Raw genomic sequence first — 22,277 nt, forward strand, 5'->3', positions numbered from 1 at the left:
CCTATCTGTTCCATCTTCAAAACATATCCTGAATATAACCCCTTCCCACCAGCACACTCCAACCTGTGCTGGTCCTGGCTACCAACTCTTTGCTCAATTACAAAGGTTCCTAAGGGATCTCCCCACTCCCATTCTTGCTGATTCCCAGGCTTTCACAAAGCAGTCAGAGGGACAACTTTACCCACAGTAAAAACCAAAGTCTTTTTTAAATGGCCTATGACATCCCAATGCAAGTTGGCCCATGGTCCCTCAGCTCTCCTCTCTCACTGCCTGACTCAGTCATCCACCCTGGCCTCTTTTCTGTTCCACCAACCTACAAGGCCCACTCCCACCTCAGGGGCACAGCTCCTCTAGTTAGTCGGCTGTCTCAGGTCAACATGCAGGCTCTCACTTGCCTCAGGACACTGCTGTTTCAAATGTTATTTTTTAAGTGAGTATTTTCCATGGGCACCCTATGTGAAATTGTTCTTCATTTGTAAAATGAGGTTAGCCGCATTTCTGTCATCCAGTGACAATCCAGCGTTTGACTTAGAAAGATGCATGAGGTCTACTGAATGCCTAACCTCTTAACCCAAGAAGTTTCTCCTCCCCGTCCGTATGTCTGGTTTTCTCTCTAGAAGAATGGCACAGTTAGTGGAAAAGGTCTAGTTCTCATCAATTTTGAAACTTGATGAACCCTCTCTCTGCCACTTCAGGTTACAGAAACTTGTTCCTTTCTTCTGCTTCAAGGATAAGGAAACCCTAGCATGTCTGGAATCTCCTGTGCTTGCCCAAGTTTCATAAGTGAACACAGCTCTAAGCTCTGCCTCACTACCCTGACCCTGTATCAGATCAGCAACTCTTCCTGCATATCTACAGGGCCAGTCTTTTTTTTTTTTAAACAAATTTTTAAACTTTATTTTATTCATTTACTTATTTTTATGTGGTGCTGAGGCTCAAACCCAGTGCCTCCAATACGCTAGGCAAGCACTCTACCACTGAGCCACCACCCCAGCCCTACAGGGTTTTACTTATTTATACTTTATTCTCCTCATTATTAAGGTAAGATGCCCATTTCTGATCTGGGTGCAATGCTGTCTAGAAATGCTGCCTACAGCAAGGTACCTGGAAAGACTCCAAGCTCTAGAATGATCCTGGTTTCCTTATGAGAAGGAAAACAACCCTTATGCTTTGCTGGGCTAGAGTGAGTGCCATTCTAAACGAAGGCTGATGGCACTCAGCATACCACAAGCCAGGCAGCATCTGCCCCTGGCTCCTCCTGTTCTGGGATGCTAGGGAGGTGCCCACCTGGTTTCGCTGACGCCCCATCAGCAGCACGCAGAGGACATAGAGCACTTCCAGTTTGTACATGATCTCATGCATAATCTTCATCGACTGGGGCAGCTGGGTCCTGGCTGAAGTATGAGGTAGCCCATTCTCCTCAGAAGCGCCTGGAGGAGGGAACACAGTGGAGGCTGACACAGCCCCAGGGAGAACGTGAGTCATGGCTCCTGAGGAAACACTTCTGTCCTCCAACATGCTCTGAACAGACCCGAGGTAAAAGCCTTTAGACCGGGCCCAGGCCCGCACCAGACTTTGAAAGCCCCCCAAACTCCTTCAATCCCCAGAAGCTAGTTGAGCAAGAAACCTAGAAAAACCAACTCTGTAGTTCTAGTCTGTTTCACCAACAAAGTGAAAACATTCTGATGTCGTCAATGCAGTGCTACATTCTACCCTCCCTACTGGTACTCCTTCCCCTGCCACCAAGCAGAAAGCAGACAGACAGACAGACAGATGTGTGATAGCAAATTGTGTAGAACCCTTCAAATAACTAATTACTTGTTTCCCCCCTAGATTCCACAAGGCACACTGCTGAAAGCCCAAGGGAATCTTTTTGAAGATCTCTCCCAGTTTTCAAAAACCCAACTAAAGTTTTCTAAGGCTCAATTTTCTAAAGCAGACTGAGTTTTACAACTGATAGCACAGATATAGATGAACATCATCTACTAGCAGATTTTCATTGTACATAATCTCATCATTACTAAAGCAGCAGATAAGCAGTATGTTTGGGACACTTGATATCTGTAAGGCATTGTACTCTGAGCTTTAGGTAACCCAACACATTTACTCTACTAACCAGCTGACAAAACGTCTTGTCCACTCCAAAAAGGCATTTACCCTTGGGAAGAAGGACAGCAAAATAATGAAAATGGAAGGCTCTGGAAATGAAATTTGCTGGCTATGTGACTCTGTGCAAATCACCTCCTCACTAGGCCTTTGATTGCTCTGTACTACTACAGTGGACAAAGAGGGTTACCATGAGGAACACAAGAAAAGCCCAGCAATGGATTCTTAGGAAGCCTCAGTCACCATTAGATAGATCCCTTTTAGGAAGGCAATGGTCATAGTCAGGAGAGGCTGGGTGACCTTAGGAGAATCATTTTCTTTCAGTTTCCTCATCTTTAAGGTGAAAAGGTGAATCAGTAACTGCTAAGGTTTCTTCAAGCTCCTACTGGACCTATTTTTTCTAGAGGCCTTTTGCAAAGGCCAGAACTATGCATACAGAGAAGTGGTTATCAAGCCCATTCAGAGAAGGCCGACCTAGGAGACACTGTGATTTCTGTAGGGTGTCATAACATAAGAGCCTGATGTATTCCACCCTACAGACCCAGAACAATTTTTCCCAGTGACATTATATCACCAATATAAAATCATAACTCTGGAAGAGGACAAGCTGCCAAATGAAGCATGACTTGGGAGGCAGCATAACACAGTGGGTAAGAACACAGATGCTGAAGTCAGACTGCTGAGCTGGAAACTCATTCACTAGCTGGGTAGCCTTAGTTGACCTTTATGTGCTTCAGTAACCATCCTCATTCATCTGTAAAAGAGTGATAATGACAATAGTACATAACTCCTAATAATGTTGTAAAGACAGAAGAAACTAATATTTTGGAGGAACTCAGAATAGTGGCCAGCACAAGTCAGCAACTTATAAGCATGTAGTAATGCTAATGTTTTCTTTTCTCTCTTATAAACTTAATTTATGTATGTGACCCTTGATATCTGAAAGGCATCAAAGACTGGTTCACCAACAGCCATTTATAATGTGCTGAATTCTGCATATACAAGCACAATACATAAAAATTGTACATATTAATGGTACCATGTGATGTGCTGACTATGTATATGCTTTGTAATGCTTAAATCTTTAAAAACATTTATCTTTTCAAATATTTATCATTTCTTTATGGTAAAACATCCAAAATCCTTTTTCTTTAGCTTTTTGAGATATAGCACAATTTTATAGCACATAATTGTTATCTATGGTTACCCTACTGGGCAACAGCACACCAGAACTTCTTTCTCATATCTAATTATAACTTATTACCATGTTTTCTTCTTTTCATGCTCTTAATAGCAATTAAAGTGGCAGTAGGTAAAGACTAAGGAAAAAATTTCTGGAGATAAACTAATTAAGAAAATTCTATTTTTTCACATATATTTTCCTGCACTTTGGGAGAAAAACCAGAATGACTAAGTCCGTGTTGGGACTCCTTGGTCAGTTCCCAGACCATATATGGGTCCAGTGATATGTGGAGACTCTGGGGAACCAGCCTGCAGAATCTGTCTCTGCTGCAGACTTGCTAGAAAGCCCCAGGATCCACACTACCTGCATAGGGGACTTTAGGGAGGCCTGCAAGAGAGGATGGCTATGGAAGGTGCAGTTGCAATGTGGGGCACACAGGCACCCTCAGAAATGAGTGTCTCTGGAGAGAGAGACATGGCCAGCTCAGATTCTACCCCAAGACACAGCCAACTTTTGGTGCTGGACTTGTATAATCTGACCAACTCTGTGGGGAGAAATATTTGCAAGAACATCTCCAAAGCAATAGCTAAAGCGTAGCAACAAGGTCACTTCCAAGGATGAAGAACAGAAAACTAGTTCAAGAGGCGTGTCCTTCCCTCCAAATCTCTTCAGCTCTGTAAGGCTTATGAAAGTAGTGATCGTTTTCCATATGTCTGCACTGCACTCCACTTTCTGGGCCATATTAACTCACCAGTTTTTAAAAATGGCTTTAAGCTATGAGTCACATACCATACACTTCACTCATTAAATCAATCACAATTCACTGACTTTTAGGATATTCATAGTTGTGCAGTCATCATCACAATCATTTTAGAACATTTTCAATACCCTAAAAAGAAAACTTGTACTTATTAACAGTCACTCTCTATACTTCCCACTAAACCCCGAGCTCTAAACAACCACTCAATTTCTGACTCTATAGAATTGCCTATATAGGATGGTTCATATAAATGAATTCGCATAATATGTGTTTCATCACTGCTTCTTTCACTTGGCACAATGTTTACAATGCTTATTCATGTTTAAGCATGTATCAGTATTCCCTTTTTTAAAAACAATTGGATGAATAGTATTCTACATGAAAAAACTCACATCTTATTTAATATCTACTCATCAGTTGGTAGAAATTTGGGCTGTTTCCATATTTTAACTATTATGAATATGCTATAATGAACATTCATGAAAATGTTTTTGTATAAACATCTCTTTGTTTCTCTTTGGTATATAGCTAGGAGTAGAATTTCTGGGACATATGGTGACTGTATGTTAACTTTTGAGGAACTGCCAGACTAGTTTCCAAATTGTCTGCACTACCTTATAGGCCATCAAAAGCAAATAAGGCTGGGTACAGTGGTGCTTGCCTGTAATCCCAGCTAGTCATGAGGCTGAGGCAGGAGGATTTCAAGTTCAAGGCCAGCCTGTATAACAGTTAGAGACCCCATCTCAAAAAACAAAACAAATCAAAAACAAACAAAAAAGGGCAAGTGCAGTGGTACACACCCATAATCCAAGCAGCTCGGGAGGTTGAGACAGGAGGATTGCACCAGCCTCAGCAAAAAGCAAGGAGCTAACCAACTCAGTGTTACTTGCCTAGCTATGTGAGGCACTGGGTTCGATTCTCAGCACCACATATAAATAAATGAATAAAATTAAGGTCCATCAACAACTTAAAAAAATAGGGCTGGTGATATGGCTCAGTTTTCAAGTGTCCCTTAGTTCAATCTCCAGTACCCTCCCCCACAAAAAAAGAAAAGGAAAGAAAAATAAACTGAATTATGCATTTCAATATCTCTATATCCTTCTCAAGACGTACTATCTGTCTTTTCAATGATAACCATCTTAGGGAGTATAAAGAGGTATCTCATTATAGTACTGATTTGCATTTCCCTGATGGCTCATGATGCTGAACAACTTTTCATGGCTTAATGGCCATCTGTGTATCTTCTTTGAAGAAATGTCTTTTTGGATCCTTTGTCTATATTTTGAAATGTATTGTCTGATTATTGAACTAAAGGTGTTCTTTAAACATTCCAGATTCAAGTACCTTATTCAATACTTGGTTTGCAAAAATGTTCTCCCTCCCTCATTCGGTGGGTTTGTCTTTTCACTCCCCCTACTATGACCCCCTAGAGCAACTCCTTTATTTTGAAAGTGCTGGAATGTGAGACACTTCCTTCTTCCTCACTCAGGCCAGAATACTATCCTGGGGAAGTATGTAGCCTTCCCTGGAGGAAGTCCTAGCTCATGAATGGTTAGAAGGAAGCAGCCAGGAGACACAGCCCAATGTACATGTTTAGATCACAAACTGGAGAGGAGGGGAGGGGAGATAAGGGATAGGGAGGAGAGACAGGCCCAGACAAGCCTGTTAGTGCGCTTTCTCTGGGTTATGCTGCCTCCTGCTGGCTGCAGTCACTGCTGTCTTTCTTTAGATTCTAACCAGAGACTAGCTAGAGAGTCAGAATTCTAGCTGCTTCTATTTGGTAATCTCCTCTCCTGTGGGGAGGTGTGGCACATCCAGCTGGGGCTATTGTGCCTCATGCTCCACTCACTGCCACTGATTCCTGTAATCCAAACCTGGGAACTGAAGCCCAGCTGGGAACAAATAAAACTTTCCTTCTTCTAGAGGTCTATAAGGGAGTACGTCAGATTTAGTCACTCTGAGTGGCGAGGGTGCTTGGCTTTCTGCAACCAAGCCCAGAAGCTTGCCATCTCACCTCAGAAAGGTGCTTGGCTCAGCCAGGGGGCTCCAGATGTGGTTTGTCCCATGCCCTCTGAAGCCTGGTGGCCCAGCCCAGGAATATTCCTATCAGTCAGTCTCTGGGGCTGCTCAGATCAGTCCTGCAGGTCACTCACACCTGTGAAGGTGAGATCCATGAAGCAAAGGGCTTATGACCCAGAACACTTCTGCGTCAACAAGGAGGCCTATCCCTTTGACACCTAGGCCAGGTAGATCTCCAGGGTCTTGAGCAGCCATTGTGGATTCTTCTTGGCCAATGCTTCTAAGTTCTTAAGGACAAAGCCTGAGTCTGAGATAGAGGAAAGTGGCAGTGTAGAAGCTATTCACCTTGGCAATGACCTTTTGCTGATTACACTCCCTGGAGAGAGATTCTTCTCTCAATGTCTGGATGAGATTCATGGACAACAAACTGAAAGAGAACTTTTGGAAATGGTGACAAGACGGAGGGGAAATCTGGGCCATCAGCAAGGTCTCTGCACCCATCACCAGCTATAGCAGATGAAGAAAGGCAAGGAAGCCTTCTTCTCTAAGGTCTGTGGCTGTATTTGCTCCCTGAAAGCCCAGGTCCTCCCAGCAGTCTTTGTGGAGGGCACAGTCGAGCTTGGAGTCTGTTTGCTTCTTGTAGATGGTCTGGTGGATGTGATGCACTGGGTCATGGCTGTTCAGGTCACCCATACTCTCTGCTAGCCTGTCCCTTGGGGGAGGACTAGATTCTCAAGACCCTGCTTTCAGCTCCCACTCTTGCCTGCCACCAGGGTAAAGAGCCCTGGTCTGGTCTCAGCTGAGGGGGCACAGTATTCTGTTCTGACCACCTATGCAGCATTTGCCCTGTGGTAGTCCTGACAGGCACACTGAGCAATGGTCAGGACCAAGTCCCTTTCTTTCCAAAGGCCCCAGTAGAGCCTTGGAGACCTGAAGAGATGGAGCTAGAGGCGACAAGCCCAATCCTTTCAATAGTTGGCTGAATTCTCTTCTTGAAGGAGGACAGGTCCAGAGTCTGGAGATGTTTTAGGGCCTCACCAAAGGAGATAAGCTGTCTAGACTGGTCTAAGTTGGCCCAGCTCCATGTCTGGCTGGATGGTATCCACAGTTTCCAATTCCTCTTGGACTCTGAGCACCTCTGCCTCACTACTGTTTATCTTTAATTCTTTCTCATTACAGAAAGAGCAAGATTTTTCACTCACAATTCAAAATCATTTGTTCAAGCAAGCTTTGTTCTTGGGCTAAAAGGGGTTATTGAGGTCTGAGATCTGATAACACAAGGAGAGTCAGAGGTCCAATTGCTCTACCTTATGCCTTTCTTCTGGTAGTCATTCAGATCAGGAATAAGAAAACAGCCCTTCTGTACCATCACCAGGGTATAACTGGTTTCTATGAGTAATGAAGAAGTTCCTGAGGCCTTTGAAACTTCAGCTTAACAAGGTACACACAGAAGCAGCCACTGGCCAGTCTGGCCACTGCTATATGGAGTTTCCAATGGTGCAAAACAAGTGCTCCATCACCAGAATTGGCCCTGCACCAACTCTGTCATCTCACATGGAGGATATCAGCCTCCAGAGAAGGGCCTGTGATGGTCAGACCTCAGGTGGGACTGATGCCCATCACAAGGCCCCAGACCACTGAAGGGGGTGCTTTGCAGATGTGGGGCTCAGAGAGAGATGGGACGTTCCTGAGGCCTGCACTACACTCAAGGACAGTACTGTTTCCTAGGCCAGCTGTTGGCAGCACTGGGGGTAAAGGCGGCAGCCCTGGAGTGTACTGGGCAGGGCCAAGCAAATGAAATGTCTTCTCATTTATTAGGTCTTCTTTAATTTCTTTCAATGTTATTTTGTAATTTTTAGAGTATAGTTTTGTACTTCTTTGTTAAACTTATTCTGAAATGTTTTGTTCTTCTTGATGCTATTCTAAGTGAAACTGCTTTTTTAATTAATCTTGCATCCTGGAACACTGAAGTTACTAGTTTAGTAAAAACGTTTTAAAAAAATAAATACTTTAAGTTTTTTCCACAAACAAGATCATGTCATCTGTAAACAGAGAGTCTCCATTCTTCCAATTTGGAGGCCTTTAATTTCTTTTTTTAGTCCCCAGCTGCCCTGACCAGAACCTCCAGTATAATTTGAAAAAAAGTGTCCAAGATCATACCATGATTTTGCAGGGGAAAATGTTCAGTTTTTTGCCATGAGAGAGAATATTAGCTATGGGTTTTTTTTTGTTTTTGTAGATGCCCTTTACACGTTAAGGAAGTTCTCTTCTGAGTTTGTTGTGGTTTGTTTTATTTTTAAATCATGAAGATGTGTTAGATTATGCAAATACTCTTTGTGCATCCATTTAAATGACCAAGTAGTTTTTATTCTTTATGCTACTATATGGTGTATTACATGAATTGATTTTCATATGTGTTGGATTATGCAAATACTCTTTGTGCATCTATTTAAATGACCAAGTAGTTTTTATTCTTTATGTTACTATATGGTGTTTTACATGAATTGATTTTCATATGTTGAACCAATCTTGAAAAAATTCATTTGGTCATGGTGTAAAATCTTTCATGAATGTTACCATATTGGGTTTGCTAGTATCTTTTATTTTTTGAGGATTTTTGTATCCGTATCTGTAAGATATTGGTCTGCAATTTTCTTTTGATGTCTTTGTCTGGTTTTGGTGTCAGGATAACAACCATAAACAACAAACTGAGAAATGCTCCCTCCTCTTTTGTTTTGTGGAAGAGTCTGTAATACTGTTGTTAATTCTTCTTTAAACGTTTGATAGAATTCATCATGTGATACCTGCTCATTTGGCAGAAGCCACGTGGCCCTTTTTTTGTTGTTGTTTTTTTGCATTGCCAATTCAATCTCTTTACTTCTTTATGTTTATTTGAATTTTCTATTTTTCTTGAGTCAGTTATACAGTTTGTATTTCTTGTAATTTGTCCATTTCATTTAGGTTACCTAATTTACTTGCAATGTTTACAGAAATATAACTTTCATTCCTGATTTTAGTAATTTAAACCTTCTCTATTTTTGTCAGTGTAGCTAAAAGTATGTCAGTTTTGTTGATCATTTCAAACAACCAACTTTAGTTTTCTGGATTTAATTTTTTTTTTTTTTTTTAGTTGTAGATGGACAGAATGCTTCTATTTTATTTGTTTATTTTTATATGGTACTAATAAGGATAGAACCCAGTGCCTCACACATGCTAGGCAAGCACTTTGCCACTGAGCTATAGTTCCAGCCCAGTTTTCTGGATTTCTCTGTTGATTTTCTTATTCTCTATTTCACCATTTTCCCATTCTAATCCTACCATTTCCTTTCACCTGCCTGCTTTGGGACTGGCTTACTCATTTTTCAAAAACTTAAGGTAAAAGTTTAGGTCATTAAGATTTTTAATAAATGTAGCCATTTACCGTATAAATTTTCCTTTAACAATGCTTCAGCTGTATCCTGAAGTTTGGTATACTGTGTCTTCATTTTCATTTGTCTCAAAATATTTTCTAATTCCCTTCATTTAACTTACTGATTACTTAAAAATATTCTGTTTAATTTCCACATATTTGTGTATTTCCCAAATTTTTCTTCTTGCCATTAATTTCTAAATTTACCCCACTATAAACTGGGTACAGCAGCATATGCCTATAATCTCAGCAACTCAGGAGGTTAAAGGAGGAGGAACCCAAGTTCAAGGTCAGCCTCGACAACTAAGTGAGATTCTGTCTCAAAATAAAAAATAAAAAGGGCTGGGTATAGCCGCATGCAGTAGTGCATGCCTGTAATCCCAGCAACTGGGGAGGCTGAGATAAGAGGATCGAGAGTTCACAACCAGCCTCAGCAATAGCAAGGTGGTAAGCAACTCAGTGAGACCTGTTTCTAAATAAAATACAAAATGTGGCTCAGTGGTTGAGTGTCCCTGCTTCAATCCCCAGTCAGCCTCAGCAATAGCAAGGTGCTAAGCAACTCAGTGAGACCTGTTTCTAAATAAAATACAAAATGTGGCTCAGTGGTTGAGTGTCCCTGACTTCAATCCCCAGTACTGAAAAAAGGAGGGTATGGGGGCTGGGATATAGCTCAGTGGTATAGTGTCCCAGGTTAAATCCCCAGGCTGCCAAAAATAAATAAATAAACAAACAAACAAATAAATAAATTTATCCCACTGTGATTAGAAGACACATCTCACACAATTTTAATCCTTTTAAAATTGATAAGACTTTTTTAAGAAATAGCAGCATATATGGTCTATCCTGAAAAATGTTCCATGTGTACTTAAGAAGAATGTGTATTCTGCAGTTGTTAGGTGCGGTTTCCTATACCTGTTAGTTCTAGATGGTTTATAGTGTTGCTCAAGTCTTCCATTTCCCTATTGATTGTTTGTAAATTACTAAAAGTGGTATATTAAGGTCTCCAATTATTATAGTTTAACTGTCTATTTCTTCCTTTAAATCTATTTGTTTTTGCTTAATATATATTTTGGCTGTTATTAGACACACACGTTTATAACTGTTATATCTTCTTAATGGAGTCACCTTTTATTTTTTACAAAATGTCTCCCTTTGCCTCTAACAACAGTTTTTGTTTTAAAGTCTCTTTTAGTATAGCCACTCCAATTTTCTTATGTATGCTCATACACATGAAACGTCTTTTCAATCTTTTACTTTAAATCTATTTTTATCTTTTAATCCAGTGTCTCTCCTGAACACTTGATATAATTGGATATTTTTAGTTTAATCCAATATTAAAATTTGTCATTTCAATCAATCCTTTCACATTTCTGCATTTCACTTTTTCCTTTCTATATATTGTGTGAGTTTCTTGTTCTTCTATTTCTTTTGCATTCTTTCTCTTTTCTTAGCACTATGGAGTGGGAGAGAGGAGTTTGAACCTAGGTCCTTGGGCATTCTAGGAAAGCACTCTCTCACTGAGCTACATCATCAGCCCCACCCCGACTTTTAAATTCTGAGACAAAGTCTTCCTAGTTTGCCAGGCTGGCTTTGAACTTGTGAACCTCCTACTTCCTCAGCATCCTGAGTAGCTGAGATTTACAGGCATGTGCCAATCACACCCAGCTTCTCTTTCTCCTTTAGTGCTCTATTTGGATTAAGTAAATATTCTTCAGTATAATAGAATTCCTTTAATGATTTACCCATTGTATGTTTTAAGCTACTATCTTAGCAATTAGCTCTAGGGCTTACCATATTTATATTAACAAACTTCTTTTTCAGAATTATATTAAATTCCAGAGCTCCTATATAGCTTTAGTCTCTTCCCAACTTTTTGTGTTGTTTTGCATATTATGTCTACACATGTCAAAAACCCAACAATAGTTGTTATACATTGTTGTAACTGTTTTATATAATTTTATGTCTGTTAAAGAAACTGAGAAAAGAAAACTATATAAATATATGCAGAATTTACATTAACCTTATTATTAACCATTTTGATTCCTTTCACCAATACCCCTAGAGTCAAGTTATCATCTAGCATTCTTTCTCCAATACAACTTTCATCCCATCCACTTTCTTTGCACAGTTGTCATATATAATTATAAACATAATTTTATATAACTGCTTTTTAAATTAGCTAAGAAATGAAATACAAATTTATACTGTCATTTAAAATAATAAAATTACCTTTACTGGAGCTCTTTGTGCGTATTCGTGCACATGCATGTGTGTGTACATTTGAAGAACTGTATGAAGTCACCTGCTTTCAACATAAAGAAGTTCCTTTGGTATTTCTCATAAGATGGTATTACTTAATTTCCGCATATTTGTCTGATAATAAGGAGTTTCTGTTTTTGTTTATCTAGGAATGTCTATTCATTTTTTTCTTTAATTTTTTAAATTGATTTCATTTTTTTTAAATACACGACAACAGTGGAATGCATTACAATCCTTATTACACATAGAGCGCAATTTTTCGTATCTCTGCATATAAAGTATGTTCATGTCAAGTTATGCCATTATATATGTACTTTTTTTTTATTCTTAATACACATATTTACCACAATTTTTCATATCTCTGTTTGTATAGAAGGTATGTTAACACCCAATTCAAGTCTTCATACATGTACTTTGTATAATGATGACCATCACATAGGAATGTCTATTCATTTTTGAAGGATAGTTTTGCAAGAAAGACAATTCTTGATTGAAAGTTTTTCTCTTTCAGCAAGCACTTTGGGTATCACTATGTCTGGTATCCACTATTCCTAATGAAGAGTCAGTTATTAAATCCTATTGAATACTCTTGGGCACAACAAACCATTTTTCTCTTGCAACTCTTAAGATTTTCTTTGTCTTTAACCATTTTTATTATGTGTCTGGGTGTAGACCTTACTGGGTGAGTTAATTCTACTTGGACTTCTTTAAACTTCGTGAATGTGCACATTAATGTTTTTCATTAAATTTGGGTTGTTTTTACCTTTTGAAATTTATTTTCCTGATCCTTCTGCTACTTCTCCTATGCACATCTTGGTGTACTTAACACCATCTCACAATATTCTGAGGCTCTGTTCATATTTCTTAATTTTTTAAAAAAATATTTTTTTAGATGTTGATGGACATTTCTTTATTTTATTCATTTATTTATACAAGGTGCTAAGAATCAAACCCAGTGCCTCACACATGCTAGGCAAGTGCTCTACCACTGAGCTACAACCCCAGCCCCTCTTAATTGTTTATTCACTGTTATTCAGAATACTGGATCTTAATCTATTTTTCAAGTTTTTTTTTTAAGTTGTTGATGGACCTTTATTTTGTTCACTTATTTATATGCAGTGCTGAGAAGCAAAGCCAGTGCCTCACACATGTGCAGCAAGCGCTCTACCACTGAGCCACAAACCCAGCCCAAGTTTTTGTTTAATTTTTTTTAGTTGTAGATGAATACAATATCTTTATTATTTTTATGTGGTGCTAAAGATCAAATCCAGTGCCTCACAATTACAAGGCAAGCACTCTACCACTGAGCTACAGCCCCAGCCCCTCAAGTTTTTGATTCTCTTTTGCCAGTTCAAATCTACTGCTGAGTTCTTCTAATAAATTTTTCACTCATTTATTTTACTATTCAACTTGAGTATGTCCATGTGACTTTTTTTTATATTTCCATTCTATTGTTATCTAATTAATGAAACATCATCATCAAAGCTTTTTTTTTTTTTTTGTACTGGGGAGTGAACTCAGGGGTGCTTAACCACTGACCCACATCCCCAGCTCTTTTTAAATTTTATTTTAGAGACAGGGTCTCGCTGAGTTGCTTAAGATCCAGCTAAGTTGCTAAGGCTAGCTTTGAACTTGTGATCTTCCTGCCTCAGCCTCCCAAGCCACTGGGATTACACATATGTGCCACCATGCCAGGCACTTTTTTTTACTTCTACAAAGAGTTTCCTTTACTTTTTAGACCATATTTCTTTTTTTCTTTTTAATTCTCTTTTTTTAGTATTATATTTTTAATATCGATGTCAATGTTCATAACTAGTATATAGAAATATAATTGATTTTTTTATTTCTTACATTCATGACAATAGTGGAATGTATTACAATAATAATATCCATTCACCCATAATTTTTTGTAACTCTGTATATAAAGTATGTTCACACCAAATTATGCCATTATACATGAGCTCTCTTATTATTTTTTGCATTACAATTCTAATTCTTTTTAATTGCAGATGAACGCAATACCTTTATTTAATTTATTTATTTATTTACGTGGTACTAAGGATTGAACCAAGTGCCTCACACATGCTAAGCAAGCGCTCCACCACTGAGCCATAGCCATAGCCCTTAGATCATATTTCTTTTTCTTTTTTTAGTTGTAGTTGGACACAACACCTTGATTTCACTTGTTTATTTATTTTTTTATTTTTATGTGGTGCTGAGGATTGAACCCAGGGTCTCACATGTACGAGGCGAGCGCACTATCATTGAGCCACAACCCCAGCCTCTTAGATCGTATTTCTAATGGCTGCTTTGTAGTCCCTGTTAAATCTCTTATCTGGGCCTTCACAGGTAATCTCCATTGCTTACTTTTGGTTGTATATGGGTTACATTTTCCTGTTTCTTTGTATTATCATAATTTTTATTAAAAACTAACATATAGGTAATATATTGTAGTGTGGGAGATCAACCTCGCACGTAACTGAGTTAACTCCTCTGCTGGGTGATGTGGTGTCAGGCACCCATGCTGCTAGACTGCCCTGCTCTTCTAGAGTTCGACTGATTGTCTTCGTGCCCGGGCATGTCTTGCTACAGCCCCATGGGTCGAGCTACGCTTACCTGTTCCGCTGTAATATAACCCCTTGCCCTGCTTAGGATAGAATGATCCATGGAAGTGCCTTGTGTGTGTCCTCTTCTCTTACTGTGCCCTTGGGTGTGGCCTATCTAGATGTCAGCCCCCTGAAACCTGACCCCTTACCTCATTTGAATAGCTTCTCCTCAATAAAAGGGGTCGGCCCATGTGTGCTCTCTCTCTCTCTCTCTTCCTGTGAACCCTTAAGGTCAGAGGAGCCATCACAGTGACCCCAAAGAAAAAGGTATTTGTGTCTCTTGTGTGGTTATTTTTGCGCAGCCCAGTTAGCCCAGTTCAACTGGAGTAACCCCTGAGCCTTTTAGTCTCAAAGAGAAACCTGGCAATTGGTGCCCCGCACTCTGGAGATGGTTCCCCTTTAGGGCCAGACTGTTTCAGTAAAGTCCATTTCTCCAATAGACTAGTGAAGACTTTACTGTTATACTTCAGACAGGGCATGCATACAGTCTCCCTGGGATGGTTCTCTCTGACTGGCTCTTTCTCCAATCTCTGTTAAGCTTTCTGCCTGTTCTGGTATCACACCCAGAAGTTAGGCTCCACAAAGTGCTGGCTGAATACTATTTTTGATAATGCCCAGGGGCATAAATTGCTCTGAAGTCTGATTTGGTTGAATTCAAGCAGGGATAGATTTGTTTTGTTCCCAAGAATTTTTTTAGTTGTAGAGGGATATAAGACCTTTATTTTATTTATTTTTATATGGTGCTGAGGATCGAACCAGTGCTTCACAAGTGCAAGGCAAGTACTCCACAACTGAGCTACAACCCCAGCCCCAAGCAGGGATAGTTTTTGAGGATGAAATTAGTTCTGACCTTAGGAGAGTTCTTAGAGATCTCTTCCCTTGCTTTTATGGTGAACTAGCTGGTTTACTGTTTAGTTTGTTGCTCTTAATTAAGAACAACCAACCTCCTTTTATTTGCTTAGTACTAAAATCTCCATAGTTTTTGAAATTATTACCCTTAGGTATAAATCTCCTGAGTTTCTGTTCTTACCAAGTGCCTCTTCCCTTAGGCAAAACCTCTTGGCCTCTAGCTTTCTCCACTTCCATCTCTCCTGATGGGAAATCTTTGGAAATAAGTGAGCTGGGGCAAGAGCAATTGAAACCATAGTATTCTTGGCCTGAAGAACATGGGTAGAGCTTCCACACTATGAGTTTACTAAGAGCTGGTTAAACCATACTCCCAAAGAACTCAGCTCCTTCAATTTGGGAGTTGGAGGGGATATGAAAAGTTGGCAGCCTGCATTCCAGGAAGGTACCATATTCCTTGTTTGGAAGTTAAGAATCCTCAAGGATTCTTCCTACACTCTGATTCCATCCTGTTGACCAGAGTCAAATGCTTCAGATATAAGCATCTGACCCAAGATTGGCCAGAGTCCTTTACCAGGAAGATGGGGCTTAGACTAGGAGTCTATATACCCACATTAGGCTACCTAGTCCCACCAAGGGAACCAGAAAAAGGCAGGACAGAGCAAAAAAAGAAGACGAAGAAACATGTAGCATGAACATCAGACAAGAATGATTCCTTGAGTTCCTAAGAATGCTCTGGTTATTGGCCTCCATTAATCCCTAAACATAGCCACCTCAGGTTCTGCAAGAAGGCCCTTCTCATTGCAGAGTTACTCTGAGGAGTTCAATAAGGCTGCTGTAACCAGCTATCAAGAGTCTTAACAGTCATGGTCTAGGACACCTTAAGGAGAATTGTACTTTTAGCAAATCTCAAATCCTTCTTGGAAAGGTGGTTAAGAAGGCTCCAGCACCCCCCCCCACCATGAAAAATAGCTCACCACACAGGGGACCCACTCAAGTACCTTGATTGTGCTCAGACTCCTCATTGGCTACTCGCATCAGGGCATCCAGCACCAAAGCATTGTCTAGCCATGTGTACCACTCCTCCAACTCCTGAAGGAAGCTGGCTGTACCTGTTGATTCTGACACCTTTCTAGTTGCTAGTTTGCAGAGCCGCTCGACAAAGCCAGGGATGCTGAGAAGGGCCGCTGACAGGGAGAGAATGAAGAAATGATTTCAAAACAAACACTGGCAAAATGGGCTCTAAAGCACTCAACAATTTTCATAATACTAATGATTCTTATTGTGATTGCTGATCCATAATGGGGATGGTGGGGAAGGCATGGGAGGAATAGAAGAACTTTAGTTAGGGCAAAGGGGAGGGAGGGGAAGTGAGGTGGCATGGGGGTAGGAAAGATAGTGGAATGAGATGAACATCATTACCCTAAGTACATGTATGAAGACACAAATGGTGTGACTCTGTATACATTCAGAGACATGAAAACTTGTGCTCTATATGTGTACTATGAATTGAAATGCATTCTGCTGTCATTTATAACAAATTGGAATAAACAAATTTAAAATTAAAAAAAAGAATTATAAAAAAGATCCATCAACATCTAAAACAAATATTTAAAACAAATTACATTGGTCCATGTATAAATGTCAAAATATACTCTACTGTCATACACATCTAAAAAGAACAAATTTGGGGGCTGGAGTTGTGGCTCAGCAGTAGAGCATTTGCCTAGCATGTGTGAGGCCCTGGGTTCGATCCTCAGCACCACGAAAAAGCAATTAATTAAAATAAATGTATTGTGACCAACTACAATTAAATATATATATATATATATATATATATATATATATTTTAAAAAATAAAAAAGAACAAATTTTAAAAATTAGTTCTCTTGAGCTGGAGATGTAGTTCAGTGGTCTAGAGCACTTGCCTTAGCATTTATGAGGCTGCAGATTCAATCTCCAGTATGCACCCCCCCAACACACACATACACACAGCTACATATATGTAATTTCTGACTTTCCTGTAACAAACATTTACCAGTAGGAAGAAAGAAGACAAGCATTCTCTTCTTTTTTTATAGGAAATTGAAGGATTGTTTTATTTAGTGGGATAGAGATAGACAAAGGACAACCAGCTCGAATACTATTAAATAGAATAAAAAGGAATAAAAGAATACAGACAACACAGTGATGAATTTTCAAAGATAATAGATTTGTATCACATGGAATATTTACATACAAGATGTTTTGATATTAGTGACCAGTTTATATGCAATCTTGTTTTCTAAGGTTCAAGAACATTTAAAAATCTCAGACTTAAAATTTAAAACTAATGTGACAATTGTAAGCACACACCACTCATTTAAAACTTAATAACTGCTACTCCTGAGTAAAGACCTTTTTTCCTCAAGATCTCAAAGATCACATCTCATACTTCTAGTAGTAATCACGACAGGATTAGAACCCCAACCAACCAAGAAACATGCATTCTTTTTAAGGATAAAAAAAAGAAACAATAATTTCATCTCCTTTGTTTTTCCAATTCCATTTCACTCACATAAGATAGAAATTCTGATCAGTATAGGAACAATAAACTTTAATGGCAGGAATACTGGGTTCAAATCCTGGTACCATCATTTAACTTCTTGAAAATGAGGCTAATGTCTATATTTATTTATTTTCATATTTTTAATAACTTTATTTATTTTTTTAATGTGGTGGTGAGGATCAAACCCAATGCCTTGCCCATGCTAGGCAAGCACTCTACCACTGAGCTATAACTCAGCCCCTTTAAATATTTATTTATATATGCATTAAATCTCCCAGGAAGGAGAGAAAAGAAATTAACAGCAATAGATGCCATAAGAAATAGCCTCAGGAAATAGCCCAAAAGTCCATCAAACTGAACAGAGGGAATTAGAGGTCATTGGGAATAAGAGTTAATGAGAAACTTTAAAGTGAACACCTGTCTTTCAATCTATATTTAGATTTTTATGAACCATGTAAATGTATCACATAACCAAAAATTAGTAAACTAGACCAGCCTGGGCAACACAGCATGACCATGTCTAAAAACACTGTCTTATAGAAACACTGAAATACATGCAAGTGAAATTACATGATGTCGGGGATTTGTTTCACATTAATCCAAAAGGGCTGGGTGTGTAGCTCAGTGGTAGAACATGTGTTGAGCATACATGAGGCCCTGAGTTCAATACCAGCACCAAAACCAAAAACCCCACAAAGTAGTGATGGGACTAAAGATAAGACAGGCCATCAGTTGATAATCACTGAAGTTGGGAAATGGGTAAATGGGGATCATTACAGTATTTCTCTACTTTTTATCTATGTGAAGATTCCCATAACAAAAAAATATTAGGGGCTGGGGTTGTGGCTCAGTGGTAGAGCACTTGCCTAGCATGTGTGAGGCACTGAGTTTGATCCTCAGAACCACATAAAAATAAATAAATGAAATGAAGGTATTGTGTCCACTATAACTAAATATATATAGGCAAATATATAAAAGAAGGAATCACATAATTTTATACATATGGAGTGTTTTGCAAGATAAAATCAAAACAGAGAGAATGGTGCACATTTTATACTACCATATGTACAAACAAGAGTCAATCTCGCTGGGCGCAGTGGCACACATATGTAATCTCAGTGGCTTGGGAGGCTGTGACAGGATGGTAGCAAGTTCAAAGCCAGCCTCAGCAAATGCAACTCAGTGAGACATTGTCTCTAAATAAAATACAAAATAGGGCTGCGCATGTGGCTCAGTGGCCAAGTGCCCCTAAGTTCAATCCCTGGTCCCCCGCACCCCTCCCAAAAAAGAATCAATCTCTTTCCCTCCCTCCTCAACCCCATGATTGGCTCATATAGAGATCTCTGGAGGGAGACTGGTCATAAACTACTTAGGAAGAAGACAAATTTTATACTATACATCTGCTGTTCCTTTTGTACTGTTTGGATTAAAAAAAAAAACAAAATAAACAAAAAAGAGTTTGGGTTGTATATGAAAATCTGTACCTCACTGGATTTTTCTTATATCTCTTTGCTCCAATATAATAATTGTAAGTTTCTTTGTTCAGAACACCAAATTTTCCCATTCTTGCATACTAAATACATCCCTTCAAATGTGATCTGCCCGGGGGGGGGGGGGGAGAGACAGAGAGACAGAGAGAGAGAGAGAGAGAGAGAGAGAGAGAGAGAGAGAGAGAGAGAGAGAGAGAGAGAGAGAGATTGATTTCTCTTTCTCCTGTAGCCACAAGAAGATGAGAGAATACAAAGAGAAGATGGTTATCTGCAAGCCACCTCCATAGAAAAAAAGCCTCGCCAGAAACCAATCTTGACAGCACTTGATCTAGGACTTCTAGTATCCAGAACTAGGAGAAAATAAACTTATTTAAGCCCCTCAATCTATAATATCTCATTATGGTAGCCACAGCTAATACACCTATCCTGCATTTAAAAGTATTTAATACTGAAGTTTATTTAAAACTGAAGTTCAGTTTAAAAGTTATACAACACTGAGGTCTTTCTCATCATTTCTAGCTAAAGCAGTTACCTCAGTATTTGCCAGAGAGCAGGAGCAATGTCTATGTAAGTGTGTTTATATGAGTTTTAAGGTATAATTCAGTCATAATAAAATTTACATTTTTGAAAGTATTATTTTACAACCTATTAAGATGAGAATTCTCCAAAAGTTGTATGAAAGAAAGAAAAGAAAGAAACACTTAACAGACAAGGGAGGCCTCATCTGTATAGATACAGGAGGCAAAGCAAACCTGTAGGGAAACACTAATCTGGGGTCTGCAGAGTCCACACACTCATGTTTTTTACATGACATAACTGAAACATGTAAAATTTATTCCTTAATAATCCACAAAGCACAGTTATGACAATCTGGGCCTTAAGAGAGTTAACAGAGGGCACATTCAATATTATAAAGGAAGGCTTCTGTTTAGTACTTACCAACTCTGCAAAGCTAGCCCTGGAATGCAGAAACAAAGTATTGTATTCAAAGTATCACAGGGCTACCTTGGGGTGGTCAGAGTTTTCTGGTGCATTTTTATTATTGTACCTTTGCTTTTTTGGGAGGGGATGTTAACATTAGGGTATGCTATGAAGCGATATGTTTATCAACAATTTGATGTCTGAATTTCTAGCTGCTAACAGTCAAAGAGCTAAGTTTTTTAAAAAATTAGTACATTAGGGGTCTGGAATTGTGGCTCAGGTAATAGAGCGCTCTCCTAGCACATTCAAGGTCCTGAGTTCAGCACCACATAAACAATAATGGTATTGTGTCCAACTACAACTAAAAAATAAATATTAAAAAAAAATTAGTACATTAGGGTTGGGGTTGTGGCTCAGGGGTAAAGCACTCGCCTCACATGTGTGAGGCACTGGGTTCTATTCTCAGCACCACATTTAAATAAATGAATAAAATAAAGGTCCATGAACAACTAAAAAAATATTTAAAACAATTAGTATATTATAATTATCCAAAATAGTGGAATTTGTTGGTACATATTTATACAGGTACACAATATGACAGTATCTCCTCTTTCTCTCTCCTCTTCCCTCCCCTCTGGTTCCCTTCATCTATTATACTGGTCTCCACTATTTTTATGAGATACCCCCTCCCCAACACGTATTTTTTATTTTTCTCTTTAGCTTCCACATGAGAGAAAACATACAACCCTTGACTTTATGAGTTGACTTATTTCATTTAACATAATGCTTTCAAAGGAACTGTAAAGACAGTTAAAAAATATATCATCTATATTTTACAGCCAGATATACACCCAGTTTCCCCAAAACCTTCTTAGACCAGAATAATACATTATCAATAGAATAGAGTTATTTTGCTACTAAAAAGAAATTTGTGGGGTATATTGGTTAGAATAGTGGTTTATTAAAAAAAATAATAATTAGCATACCCACATAGTTCCAAATCAAACATATATAAGTATATACTAAGTCCCATTGCCAATGCTGACACTGTCCACCATTATCAGACACTTCCTAGCAGGGAACCACTTCAGGTTTCTTATGTATCCTTTTAGTTTCTTTATGTATACCATATGTAAGCAAATAAATATGTAGCCTTAGTCTCCCTCCCTGTCTAATACAAAAGTATTATATTATACATACTGTTAAGCATTTTCCTTATCATTAATACATCTTAGAGATTTTTCTATGCTAGTACAGAGATCTTCACTTTTTAAAAGCTATACAATTTTCTATTATATAAATATTACATAAATTAAGTAGTCTCTTACTGATGAACCTTTGGGTTGTTTCTAGATTTTTAATTGTTTTGGTACTAGGGATTGAACCCAGGGACACTAACCACTGAGCCACATCCTCAGCCCTTTTTTATATTTTATTCAGAGACAGGGTCTCGCTAAATTGCTGAGGCTGGCTTTTAACTCATGATCCTCCTGCCTCAGCTTCCTGAGCTGATGGAATTACAGGCCAGTGCCACAGCACTGGGCAAGACTTTTGTTATTACAACATGTTATTACAACATTGTGATGAATAACTTTGAATACATCTATAAGATAAAGGTTTAGAAGAGGCTTAGTAGGTCAAAAGGTATAAATATTTGTAATTTTGATAAACAGTGGGGTTTTTTTGAGGTAAACACAGACAAGTGTAAATTTCCATACTTTAAGTGGATTATCACAGCCCTCACACATCAATCTCTAGAGATACTAAAAGAGCTAGATGAGTTAGGTAAGGTCTCAAAGCTACAATCTCAAAATTCTGAGAAGTTGGAGACTTTACCTTGGTTGATTTCAGCTGCAGAAGGCCCCAAGCTCAAACTCTTCTTGTGCTGAGCATTTTTGGCAAGAAGTGTGTGCTTGTCATCATTCCCTGTATCCATCTCTGAAATGGTGACAGCCAGAATCCGGCAGAAATTAGCAAGCTGTTGCTGATCAAAATTGGATACTAATGAACTCAGGTTGGGAACTTCATCTAGTCGGATCATTTCCTATAGAAGATACAAATAAAACAATTCCCATGCTCAGTGCCAGATTATTGTTATGTGCCCCGTGCATTCCCTCCAAAATGGGACTC

General features: G+C 38.8%; 1 protein-coding gene and 1 pseudogene across 2 annotated transcripts in view; both read right to left on the minus strand.

Annotated features, from left to right (window-relative positions):
* Nucleotides 1–22,277, minus strand: part of Trpc4ap (transient receptor potential cation channel subfamily C member 4 associated protein) — a 78,990-nt gene that overhangs the window by 16,662 nt on the left and 40,051 nt on the right. The window contains exons 7-9 of one of the 2 annotated variants that reach the window (XM_005329899.4): nt 21,984–22,191; nt 16,190–16,375; nt 1,288–1,454 (exon numbers count right to left, since the gene is read on the minus strand). In XM_005329899.4, the coding sequence (XP_005329956.1) occupies nt 1,288–1,454; nt 16,190–16,375; nt 21,984–22,191 (561 nt within the window). The remainder of the gene's footprint in view (nt 1–1,287; nt 1,455–16,189; nt 16,376–21,983; nt 22,192–22,277) is intronic. The other variant, XM_005329900.4, reaches the window with a different exon arrangement.
* On the minus strand, nt 1,371–16,180 carry LOC110598616 (ELMO domain-containing protein 3 pseudogene; annotated as a pseudogene).

This window comes from Ictidomys tridecemlineatus, chromosome 5, assembly GCF_052094955.1.
Source record: "Ictidomys tridecemlineatus isolate mIctTri1 chromosome 5, mIctTri1.hap1, whole genome shotgun sequence".
Taxonomy (NCBI): domain Eukaryota; kingdom Metazoa; phylum Chordata; class Mammalia; order Rodentia; family Sciuridae; genus Ictidomys; species Ictidomys tridecemlineatus.